Consider the following 13,163-nt stretch of genomic DNA (forward strand, 5'->3'; position numbering starts at 1 on the left):
TTATTTAAATTCTTATGATATTTAACTATGCATATCTAACCTTCAATTTATCAAAATTTATGCTATTGGTCCCTTTGTGTAGGAAATGTGGTGTAGTTGGACTATTTATAGAAGTATATTACCCTCGAATATGAAGTAATCATACAAATTTAACACAACATGTTTTGTAAATGATGAAACAATTGATAATTCTTAAAATTTAATACATATTCACAAGCAAAATGTAGTACTCGATGATATATCATACAACTAATGTATTCAACCGATCTCAATACTTTCGACATGAAATATAGCTATATATAACAAATATATCAATATATTTAAATTTCTAACCTCACTTAAAGAGGTGCATCCAGTTATCATCACATTATATGATATTTTGAGAGTGAATTCACAGATCTATATTTATGTATTTTTTAAAAATATATAATACTATTATATATGATTTCGAAAGAAAAACATAGATTCACGTGAACTTGGGGAAATCACGTGACACTAACCATCCAAACAAGTTTGTCCTAAAATAGTAATTTAGAAGATTCTTATTGCTTTAAATAGCGTAACCAGTCCATTGAAGTATTCAACTAGCAAAAACATAAAGAAAAAAACAAAAACACCAATTAAGCTTTTCTTCACCATGGAGAAACAAACAAATGGAGAAACAAGAACAAGTGATGAAGAAAAAAATCAAGAATCTCATGAAGCCCAAGCAAATATGTGGAAGTTTGTGTTTGGTTTCTCAGAAATAGCTGTGATTAAATGTGCCATTGAGTTAGGAATTGCTGATTTTTTGGAAAAAAATCAAGAACCTGTTAGTCTAAATCAACTATCTATTGCACTTGGTTGTTGCTCCATTTCCCTCTATCGTATCCTAAGGTATGATTAATTAGTTTGTAATTTGTTATTCCATCCATCTCAATTTTTGTGATATTATTTGTCTGGATATGAGATTTAGAAAAAGAAAAATTGATATTTGAAATCCGTTGTTTAAAACGAATGATAAATATATTTGTGTGATTGTAAGATCTATCTCATTAAGGGACCAGTCCACCAAAGGTTGTAGTGAAGAGGTTAGTACAGATATTCATGCATCCTAAACTAAAAATCTCGAGTTCAATTTTTAAGTATGAAGTTCTCTTTGGTAGAAAATATTTTATCCTACTGATATCAGGAGGAAAAAAATTATTGATAAAATGAAAAGTTAGAAGTTAAAAGTTAAAATTATTTTAAAATAAGGATATGTAGAATTATTTTTGAAACAGACTAAAAAAAGAGTATGACATATAGAATGGGATAGAGTGATATTAATAACAATTATACAGTCAAACATCTCTATAACATCATCGTTTGTTTGGATATTTTTTGATTGTTATATCGAAATGATGTTATAGAGATTGTATGGTACAACGTAAGATGAAACATCGGTTCTAAGAAAAACTTTACAGTTATTGTGAAATATTGTTATAAAATATAATTGTTGATTGTAGACATCTCTGTTTTCACAAAAAGAATGTTAATAATACGTACATGCCCGGCCCCTTTTTTTATAGGTTCTTGATCAACCGTGGAATATTCAAGGAGACATTACCCGAAAATGGCAAAATTAGTTATGTTCAAACACCTCTTTCCCGCCTTCTCATTAAAGAAGGCGGGAATAGCATGGCTACTTTTCTGCTATTCGAAAGCAACCCTGTGATGCTGGCACCGTGGCACAATCTTAGCGCACGTATTTTGTCAAAGGACAATAGTACACCCGCCTTTGATGCAGTGCATGGAAAGAATATCTGGAAATTTGCAGAAGCTGATCCCGAACACAATAACCTCTTAAATAATGCAATGGCTTGCGATGCTAGGATGGCAGTACCGGCAATTATCGACGGTTGCCCCAAAATATTCGAGGGGGTGAACACGATGGTTGATGTTGGTGGTGGTGATGGAACAACTCTCAAATTATTGGTGGAGGCTTTTCCTTGGATTAATGGGATTAATTTTGATCTCCCTCATGTTGCTTCTGTTGCTCCTCATGCTATTGGTGTTGTACATGTTGGAGGTGACATGTTTAATTATGTTCCCAAAGCTGATGCTGCATTCCTCAAGGTAAGTAGATATTTAATATCCATTTATTCCATATTAATTGAATTTTTGAGGAATTTTTCATTGTTCAAAGTTCAAGATATATGTTTGAAATCTTTTTTCATATTTGTCCTTTCATTTATTGAAGTTTTATATTTTTTAGGAGATAAATCACACCACTTGTAAAGTTATATTTATAATTTTACAAAAGACAATAGTGGAAAATATGGTTTAAATTAATACTATCCCTATTTTTGTTAATTTTTTATACTAAAAATTATGAGTTCCTGATTGATGTTTCGTCAGAAAATAGCTCTTTGTAAAGGGATTTTCAATGAAAAGTCGATCGGAAATATTATTGAGAATTTAATCAAAAGATTGTTTTCTTGAGAATAGTGTTTTTAGGAATTTTTGATGGGATATCCGTCAAAAATGTTTTCAATGAATTTCGTCAGAAATTATTATTATTTATTATTTTAAATAATAGTTTTGCATAACCTCATGTATATATATTGAATATATTGTATTAGTGGGAAATTATCTCTATTTCTGTTAATCTTTCACTACTAAAAAAACACAAATTTGTGACAAAAGTCTTGTCGTACGCTAAGGAATTTCTGACTGAAATAAGCCCATTGTAAATATTTTTGACTGGCTAATTATATTTTCAACGGATTTTTTGGGAAGTTCACTTATTTTTAATACTGTTTTAAATTTTCATAACCTCATGTCTGCTGAATTTGTTATAATATTAGTGGGTTTTGCATGATTGGGGAGATGAAGAATGCATACAAATATTAATAAAGTGTAGAGAAGCAATTCCAAAAGACAAAGGGAAAGTGATAATTGTTGAGGCAATAATTGGTGAAAAAGAAGAAATTATTACAAGAGGGTCAAATAATGAGAAGCTCAAAGATGTTGCTTTAATGTTGGATATGGTGATGATGGCTCACACAACCAATGGTAAAGAGAGGACTGCTAAAGAATGGGCTTATGTTTTGAATGCTGCTGGATTCAATAGACACACTATTAGTCACATTAATGCTGTTCAGTCTGTTATTCAAGCTTATCCTTCTTGATTTTTAGTATTTTTGAAGGTAGATTCAAAATGTAAACTTTGTCGGTTCATTTTTAAGGTTTTTAATTATCATTGAATTCGATGTACTTTTAAAATTATGAATTCAAATTTATTACTTGTTGCAATAACATATCTGTTGTAGTGATTCCACAAGTGGAGTCCGTTCAATATGTTATTCAAGCTAATCCTTCTTGATTTTTAATCTATTTTGAGACGGATCAGAATATAAACTTTGTCGGTTCATATTTAAGGTTTTTAATTAGTATTGAACTCGTTGTACTTTTAAAATTATGAATTCAAATCTATTATTTTTTGAGGTAACAATAAGCAATACAAGGAGAACAGTACATTGAAAACACTCAAACTTAAACATAGATGGTAAATTGTCTGTAAACTAAGCATCTATGATCTAACCACCTCCTAAAAGGAATTACAAATAACTTCAAATTGCTGTAAGCACCTACCAGTCAATGTTCCTTTCTAATTCTGATTCATGGATAGCAACTACGAGCGCAGGTAACAAAACAATATTACCATTAGTACATATCTGACTTTAGATTTTTGGATTAACATTCACCACTAATTTCACGTAAGCAAATATACATAGACCTGCTGTTTCCGATTCAAAAACCATACAACTATCCATCATACGTCCAATTTTTCGGTAGCAAGCATAGGTATATTCACTACCTTTGCCTAAAAAAAAGTACATATAGTTTAAAATTCCTAATAACCGTGGTGTGTGGGCTAGGTGAGCGCAACTCGACTAATTCCACGGGATTCCTAAACATATATACACACTAAGTTCACAACAATGTCAGAAAAAACTAGCAAAGAGCAATAGTACTTCGCAATCACTGATTTAAAATCTGAATAGATCACCGGATTCCGGTACTTAAAAAACCAGCATAAAATCGTTAAATCTACATCAAAAAATACATATAACAACTACGATGGAATTAATTAGGGTTAGAAATTAACCCCAAGCCCAGAGAGAAACAGCGTTCCACTTTTTGATCTCAAATCGCTTTGGCTTTTTATTAGACGTTCCAACTCCGGTAGTACCCTCGCCGGCGGGAACCATCAGCACGTCGGTATCCGGTGACGCCATTCAATTTTTAAGCTTCGAAGAGTTAACGGATTTATTCAAAATTATTTCGTAGTGCGTTTAGCTGAAAAAATTTGTAAATTGAGAGATTTAAGTAAAGAGAAGTTAATGGCCAGTCCTGGTCCTGGGCCTGGGCCTGGGATGAATTGGGCTTAACCGAAGCCCGTTTGAATAAGACTTTAAGCCTACTATTTTGGACCAATTGTACAAACAAAATGTGAATTCTTCCTACTAGGGGGCTGTACAGGACAAACCGATAAACCGCACTAAACCGACAAATCAAACCAAATCGAAAAAAAAACCGACTAGTGGTTTGGTTTGACTTGGTTTGGTGTTTGAAAAAAAACCCGACCATTATAGGATTGGTTTGGTTTTAACTAAAAAAGTCAAACCGAACCCAAACCGATCCGATTATAGATGTACTACTTTTAAATTATGTTATACATAAAAATATTTATTAAAATGTAATTTATAAATATTTTTTAAAAATTTTTCATAATTTTTATTTTCTTTCTTACATTTAGATTTGAACTTGAGAAGCCCATCTAAATAATATACAAAAAAAAAGCTCATCTTATAAAGTTATATTATAAAGTTAAAACTTCAAACAATATTCTGTTTCCATCTTATATGTTGATATTTTGTACTAGAACTCTTTTTAAGAAGCACTGCTATGTTCTTTTTATTAGATACTATAAAAAATTTGAAAAACCCGAAAAAACTCGAAAAACCCGAAAAAACTCGAAAAACCCTAGAAAAATTGATATCGAAAAACCCGACTTTTATTGGTTTGGTTTGGTTTATAGATTTAATAACCCGACACAAATGATTTGGTTTGATTTGTAAAAAATTCGAACCAACCCGATCTATGTACACCCCTACTTCCTACACATATGCTACTTTTTGGGGAAGTTACACATTTGATCACTCGATCGATAACATTAATATCCGTTAATTGATAATGAGATAACTAAAACTTACTTTGACTTTATTTTCTTAGTTTTTGTAAGAAAAATATAATAAACACTTTTGATTTTTTAATAGATTAGTCAAACATGCTATAATATTGACACGATCCACCCTACAATATGGGGTAAAAAAGAGAGTCTAGATTGACGAAAGTAATTTGTTCCTTCTTCAATTTTTCCACATGATATATTAGGAGAAAAATCACACCATATATGTATTTAAGAGTCAATATTACAAGTTTTAAATGTAGTTTTAAGTATTTACCACTTATAATATTTTATTTACAGCTCTTAAAATATCTGTATTTATTTAAAAATAGTTTAAATAGACCTAAGTATGGATGACAAGTGCATTAATTTTCAGAATTTTATATGATAATCACCCACTTTTAGTTTCAAAAATGACCTTTTTTTTAACATAATTTTAATTAAATAATTTGATTAATTTTTTTTAAACACGTGGCGATCATCTATTGGTTACAATTTAATTATTTAAAATTAATTATAAATCAAAATTTATTAATAATTTTTTTAAAATAGTAACGGCTATTTATTGGTTATAATTTAATTATTTAAAATTAATTATAAATCAAAATTTATTTAACAGAATTTGAATTACGCAAAAGGGCTTAAAATGTACTCAAACTTATGAAAATGGTACAAAAATGTCCCTCATGCCCTTTTCCGTTAAAGAAAATGTCATTTTTGGACCTAAAGATGGATGTCAAGAACATTTTAGGCCCTTTTTCGTACTAAATATATTATCATTATTTTTGTATATTTTGGCTAATATTGAATTTATATTAGTCAAAGTAGTTTTCTTCCTCTTTTCTATTTTCCACACGCTAATTTCATTTTGATTTACTATGGAAAAAATGACTAATTTTCCTTTTCGGTCTTCTAGCTTCTTCATTCCTTTTTTTTCCTTGTATTTTTCTTCCGGCAAGATTTATTAAAAAATACAGGAGAATTAAATATATTTATTTATGTTTTTATATAAGAATACTGAATTTGTATATATCAAAATATATGAATTACTTATATTCATCAATTCACTATTTGGCATATAATTTCCTTATTATATTTTTTGGGGGACCATTGTACTCTTTCTTAAGGCAAATTAATGTGATGTAGTATTAGAAGGACGTACAAATGGTGGTGGCTGTTCATTTTTCTTTTCTACCCATCATTTGTTATCCTCTTACTTTTTCCTATAACTTATTTTGTTATTTTAACTCTTTCTCCTTCTTCGGCTATAAATAACCTATAGATCATAATATTAAGATATATAAATATTGAAAGAATTTTTTTCTTTTCTCTTATTTTGTTTTTTTCTATTTTGTTGAGTTAATTTATTTTATAATAGAACGAATGTTTTTTTCTTTTTTCGGCTCTTATATGCTAATAATTAATAAGATGTGAAAAATATAATAAGGAAACATGTTGGGCCAGAGGGTCATGTTGAAAAATGTGGTGTACCTAACATGTATTTTTGAATTATTAGTCACAAAAGTTGCAGCAACAATAAGACAAGTATATATATAATTATTTGCTTTTTTCAGTGTATATATATGGTAGGAAATGGATGGCTTTTTTCATGTGGACCCACCCACTTGGAAAATAAGTAGACAAATTGCAATTGTCTTTCTGGGCAAATTGCCCACTTTCCTTTTTTTGACAATTTACATACCTTCTTTTTATTTATATAATGCCAATTTTGACGACGAAAACGAAAGAAAAAACATACACACGAAATTCTCTCAATTATTTCTTTCTCTTATTTTCTTTTCTTAAATTATTAAATTAGTTTATTTTATAATAATATATAATTATGTTCATGCATTATTTGACAAGGATATATATAATTATTTTCATGCATTATTTGACAAGGATATATATAATTATTTGCCCACATATATTATTATATTGTCAGGCAGTTGGATAAATAATGTAGGTTCAGCAGGGCAAATTAATTAGTTTGGGCCGATTTATTTGGTTAAATTTATAAATTGTTCAATATGTTTATTAAATATTTAAAATATATATGAGTTAAGTGATTATAAATCAAATCAATAAAAAATAATTTGTTTATAAATACTTTTAGTTCAACCAGTGTTTTATTTTGTTATTCTACAACATCTTTTGCTAATTCTCAAAATATTTTAAACAAGATAAAATGCAAAACTCCATCTTCACCTCTAATTCATTTTTTCTCGTTTCTTTGTAAAGATATTTTTAAATCTATAAAATTATTTTTAAAAAACGATAAGACTATTTCAATTATTTTAACAATAGATTAAAAATAAAATTTCTCCTTTACTATTCCAGAATTTTTATCCTTCATTATAAAATTGACAATTTTACATTATCGTCATACTTTAATGAAAGTGGGTATGTATGCCCTTAACGGACTAACCCATCATTAGTTCCTTTTTAATTTCGATCTAACCATATGGTTTGCGACCGATTCAAATCTCAAATTAAATCCAAATAAACTCCTAATTTTCAATGAAGGGTTAAAGTGTTTGTCGTCAAATAGTAAAGGAACAATTTTGGCCTTTTTCATTTTTTTTAAAAACAAGTCTTATTAACATCAATCTTCATCTGATTTAGCTTAATAACACTAATAGTCCACTTTTTAATTTATATAATTCTAAAAAAGTTGTAAATAAAAAAGCTAATTTTATTAATTTATCATTTATATTATTTATGTAATGTGCAAACAATTATATTGAAGCGAAATTTATTTTGTATGCGAATATTAATTTATATATCCAACTTGTACAATCAATTTTAATATGGATTCTTATACAACTAAATTGCACTAATCAATTTAACATTATTTTACTTTTGCTTTTTGCGGAGGGGTATTTTAAAGAAATATTAAATAATGTGAACATTAAATAGGGAATTTTCGCATATAGTCACTCAAAAATATCTTAATTATGCTTCATAACTATAGTTTGTTAATTACAATTAGTAGTTATAGTTATAGCAGCATTTGTATAATTCGCGCAACATTTGTATACGTTTGTATAATTCGTTATATAATTCACAGTTTTTGTATAACGTTTGTATATTTCACTATACAATTCATGCACAATGTTTGTATAATTCATTATACAATTTGTAATATTTGTATATTTCACTATATAATTCGATTCACGCACAACGTTTGTATAAGTCGCATAAATTATACAAAACTCAACTGTATAATCGTGCGAATTATACAAAACTCAAACTGTAATTACAACTAGATATTTGTCGCGAGCCATAATTAATTCAAACTATAGCTATGTTAGTTAATTAACTGGTATATGTTTGTTTATCCGCGTAATTTTTCCAAATTAAATAGCATTTTTGGTCCCTACATAGTTGGTGTATATTTTTATTTAAATTCTTATGATATTTAAATATGCATATCTAACCTTCAATTTATCGAAATGTATGCTATTGGTCCCTTTGTGTAGGAAATGTGGTGTAGTTGGACTATTTATAGAAGTATATTACCCTTGAATATGAAGTAACCACACAAATTTAACACAACATGTTTTGTAAATGATGAAACATTTGATAATTCTTAAAATTTAATAAATATTCACAAGCAAATAATAATAATAATATATATATATATATATATATATATATATATATATATATCAACACAATCAAACCAAATGTGTATATTAAAAGTAGTAGCACTGGATGATATATCATACAATTAATGTATTCAACCGATCTCAATACTTTCGACATGAAACATAGTTATATATAACAAATATATCGATATATTTAAATTTTTAACATCACTTAAAGAGGTGCATCCAGTCATCATCACATTATATGATAATTTGAGAGTGAATTCACATATCTATATTTATGTATTTTTAAAAACATATAACACTATTATATATGATTTCGAAAAAAAAGCATAGATTCACGTGAAGTCGGGAAAATCACGTGACACCAACCATCCAAACAAGTTTGTCCTAAAATAGTAATTTACAAGATTCTTATTGCTTTAAATAGCATAACCAGTCCATTGAAGTATTCAACTAGCAAAAACATAAAGAAAAAAACAAAAACGCTAATTAAGCTTTTCTTCACCATGGAGAAACAAACAAATGGAGAAGCAAGAACAAGAGATGAAGAAAATAATCAAGAATCTCATGAAGCCCAAGCAAATATGTGGAAGTTTGTGTTTGGTTTCACGGAAATGGCTGTGATTAAATGTGCCATTGAGTTAGGAATTGCTGATTTTTTGGAAAAAAATCAAGAACCTGTTAGTCTAAATCAACTATCTATTGCACTTGGTTGTTGCTCCACTTCCCTCTATCGTATCCTAAGGTATTATTAATTAGTTTGTAATTTGTTACTCCATCCAGCTCAATTTATGTGACATTATTTATCTGGATATGAAATTTAGAAAAATAAAAATTGATATTTGAAATCCGTTGTTTAAAACGAATGATAAATATATTTGTGTGACTGTAAGATCATCTCATTAAGGGATCAGTCCACCAAAAGTTATAGTGAAGAGATTAGTACATATATTCATGCATCCTAAACTAAAAATCTCGACTTCAATTTCTATGTATGAAGTTCTCTTTCGTCGAAAATATTTTATCCTACTGATATTAAGAGGAAAAAAATTATTGATAAAACGAAAAGTTAAAAGTTCAATTATTTTAAAATAAGGATATGTAAAGTTATTTTTGAGACAGACTAAAAAAAGAGTATGACATATAGAATGAAATCAATAATAATTATACAGTCAAACATCTCTATAACATTATCGTTCGTTTGGATATTTTTTGATTGTTATAGCGAAATAATGTTATAGAGATTGTATGGTATAACGTAAGATGAAACATCGATTCTAAGAAAAACTTGATAGTTATTATGAAATATTGTTAAAAAATATAATTGTTGATTGTAGACATCTATGTTTTAACAAAAAAATGTTAATAATACGTACATGCCCGACCTATTTTTATAGGTTCTTGATCAACCGTGGAATATTCAAGGAGACATCACCCGAAAATGGCAAAATTAGTTATGTTCAAACACCTCTTTCCCGCCTTCTCATTAAAGAAGGCGAGAATAGCATGGCTGCTTTTCTGCTACTCGAAAGCAACCCTGTGATGCTGGCACCGTGGCACAATCTTAGCGCACGTATTTCGTCAAAGGACAATAGTACACCCGCCTTTGATGCAGCGCATGGAAAGGATGTCTGGAAATTTGCAGAAGCTGATCTCGAATACAGTAACATTTTTAATAATGCAATGGATTGCGATGCTAGGATGACTGTAACAGCGATTATCGACGGTTGCCCCAAAATATTCGAGGGGGTGAACACGGTGGTTGATGTTGGTGGTGGTAATGGAAGAACTCTTAGATCATTGGTGGAGGCTTTTCCTTGGATTAATGGGATTAATTTTGATCTCCCTCACGTTGCTTCTGTTGCTCCTCATGCTATTGGTGTTGTACATGTTGGAGGTGACATGTTTAATTATGTTCCCAAAGCTGATGCAGCATTCCTCAAGGTAAGTAGATATTTAATACCCCTCTATTTCATATTAATTAAATTTTTGAGAAATTTTTCATTGTTCAAAATAATTAAATTATTCAAAGTTCAAGATAGATGTTTGAATTTTTTTTGTATATTTGTCTTTCATTTATTGAAGTTTTATATTTTTTAGGAGATAAATCACACCATTTGCAAAGTTATATTTATGATTCTATAAAGGGCAATAATGAAAAGTATGGTTCAAATTATGTTCTTGAATATTTTTTTTAATATGTGTTCATTGTATCACAAATTCAGTTAATTTAAAATAGAGAAAATAGTAATCAATTTTAGTTAATTGAATTTTATTTTAAAATATTTGACATTTTAATTAACACTAGAGTTAATTTTTAAATGGTCATTCATTTCATAGAAATAACTCAGTAAAGTTAATTTGTTTGTTTATTCTAATAAAGTCACTCATGATTCTGTCATTATTCCACAAAATAATTCCTACATGAAAAGCACTAGTAATTAACATGAATGGTCCTTTGAGAATAGGTCTAAAGTTGTCCATTGATATATTTAATACTATCCCTATTTTAGTTAATTTTTTATACTAAAAATTGTGAGTTCCTGATGGATGTTTCGTCAGAAAATAGCTCTTTGTAAAGGGATTTTCAATGATAAGTCTATCGGAAATATTATTGAGAATTTAATCAATTTTTTTTTCTTGAGAATAGTGTTTTTAGGATTTTTTGATGGGATATCCGTCAAAAATGTTTTCAATGAATTTCATCAGAAATTATTATTATTTATTATTTTAAATAATAGTTTTGCATAACCTCATGTATATATATTGAATATATTGTATTAGTGAGAAATTATCTCTATTTCTGTTAATCTTTCACTACTAAAAAAACACAAATTTGTGATAAAGGTCTTGTCGTACGCTAAGGAATTTCTGACTGAAATAAGCCCATTGTAAATATTTTTGACTGGCTAATTATATTTTCGACGGATTTTTTGGGAAGTTCACTTATTTTTAATACTGTTTTAAATTTTCATAACCTCATGTCTGCTGAATTTGTTATAATATTAGCGGGTTTTGCATGATTGGGGAGATGAAGAATGCATACAAATATTAACAAAGTGTAGAGAAGCAATTCCAAAAGACAAAGGGAAAGTGATAATAGTTGAGGCAATAATTGGTGAAAAAGAAGAAATTATTACAAGAGGATCAAATAATGAGAAGCTCAAAGATGTTGCTTTAATGTTCGATATGGCAATGATGGCTCACACAACCAATGGTAAAGAGAGGACTGCTAAAGAATGGGCTTATGTTTTGAATGCTGCTGGATTCAATAGACACTCTATTAGTCACATTAATGCTGTTCAGTCTGTTATTCAAGCTTATCCTTCTTGATTTTTAGTATTTTTGAAGGTGGATTCAAAATGTAAACTTTGTCGGTTCATTTTTAAGGTTTTTAATTAGCATTGAATTCGATGTACTTTTAAAATTATGAATTCAAATTTATTACTTGTTGCAATAACATATCTGTTGTAGTGATTCCACGAGTGGAGTCCGTTCAATCTGTTATTCAAGCTAATCCTTCTTGATTTTTAGTCTATTTTGAGACGGATCAGAATATAAACTTTGTCGGTTCATATTTAAGGTTCTTAATTAGCATTGAACTCGTTGTACTTTTAAAATTATGAATTCAAATCTATTATATATTTGTTGCAAAAACATATCTGTTGATGTGATTCCACAAATTGAGTCTATTCAATCTGTTATTCAAGCTTATCCTTCTTGATTTTTAATCTGTTCGGAGGCAGATTCAGAATTTAAACTTTGTCGGTTCATCCTTAAGGTTCTTAATTAGCATTGAACTCGTTGTACTTTTACAATTATGAAGTCAAATCTATAATTTGTTGCAATAACATATCTATTGTAGTGATTCCACAAGTGGAGTTTGTTCAATCTATTATTCAAGCTTATCCTTCTTGATTTTTAATCTATTCTGAGACGGATCAGAATATAAATTTTGTCGGTTCATATTTAAGGTTCTTAATTAGCATTGAACTCGTTGTACTTTTAAAATTACGAATTCAAATCTATTACTTGTTGCAATAACATATCTGTTGTAATAATTCCACAAGTGGAGTCTGTTCAATCTGTTATTCAAACTTATCCTTCTTGATTTTTAGTCTGTTTGGGGCGAATTCAGAATGTAAACTTTGTCGGTTCATCTTTAAGGTTCTTAATTAGCATTGAACTCAGTGAACTTTTAAAATTATGAATTCAAATGTATTATCTGTTGCAATAACATATCTAGTGTAGTAATTCCACAAGTGGAGACCGGAAAAGGTAGAGGGTAGGTAGACCTTATTATCTATTGCGATAACATATCTAGTGTAGTGATT

General features: G+C 28.8%; 2 protein-coding genes across 2 annotated transcripts; both read left to right on the forward strand.

Moving 5' to 3' along the window:
* Positions 1–590: 590 nt before the first annotated feature.
* On the forward strand, positions 591–3,346 carry LOC129871597 (acetylserotonin O-methyltransferase-like). Its single transcript, XM_055946552.1, has 3 exons — positions 591–876; positions 1,551–2,097; positions 2,829–3,346. The coding sequence occupies exons 1-3, from the start codon at positions 638–640 to the stop codon at positions 3,150–3,152; spliced, it is 1,110 nt and encodes a 369-aa protein (XP_055802527.1). The 5' UTR covers positions 591–637; the 3' UTR covers positions 3,153–3,346.
* A 5,940-nt stretch (positions 3,347–9,286) lies between these two features.
* LOC129870561 (acetylserotonin O-methyltransferase-like) lies at positions 9,287–12,311 on the forward strand. The gene is made up of 3 exons (XM_055945383.1): positions 9,287–9,574; positions 10,227–10,773; positions 11,839–12,311. Exons 1-3 carry the CDS (start codon positions 9,336–9,338, stop codon positions 12,160–12,162), a joined length of 1,110 nt encoding a protein of 369 aa, XP_055801358.1. The 5' UTR covers positions 9,287–9,335; the 3' UTR covers positions 12,163–12,311.
* The last annotated feature ends 852 nt before the right edge of the window (positions 12,312–13,163 follow it).

The sequence above is a fragment of the Solanum dulcamara genome, chromosome 10 (genome assembly GCF_947179165.1).
Source record: "Solanum dulcamara chromosome 10, daSolDulc1.2, whole genome shotgun sequence".
Lineage (NCBI taxonomy): Eukaryota > Viridiplantae > Streptophyta > Magnoliopsida > Solanales > Solanaceae > Solanum > Solanum dulcamara.

Bases quoted from the DNA above. Each gene is read 5' to 3' on its own strand.
- LOC129871597 (XM_055946552.1), top strand. From the start codon at position 638: ATGGAGAAACAAACAAATGGAGAAACAAGAACAAGTGATGAAGAAAAA. The intron at 877-1,550 runs GTATGATTAATT...CTTTTTTTATAG, and splicing joins TCCCTCTATCGTATCCTAAG to GTTCTTGATCAACCGTGGAA. The intron at 2,098-2,828 runs GTAAGTAGATAT...TTATAATATTAG, and splicing joins CTGATGCTGCATTCCTCAAG to TGGGTTTTGCATGATTGGGG.
- LOC129870561 (XM_055945383.1), top strand. From the start codon at position 9,336: ATGGAGAAACAAACAAATGGAGAAGCAAGAACAAGAGATGAAGAAAAT. The intron at 9,575-10,226 runs GTATTATTAATT...CTATTTTTATAG, and splicing joins TCCCTCTATCGTATCCTAAG to GTTCTTGATCAACCGTGGAA. The intron at 10,774-11,838 runs GTAAGTAGATAT...TTATAATATTAG, and splicing joins CTGATGCAGCATTCCTCAAG to CGGGTTTTGCATGATTGGGG.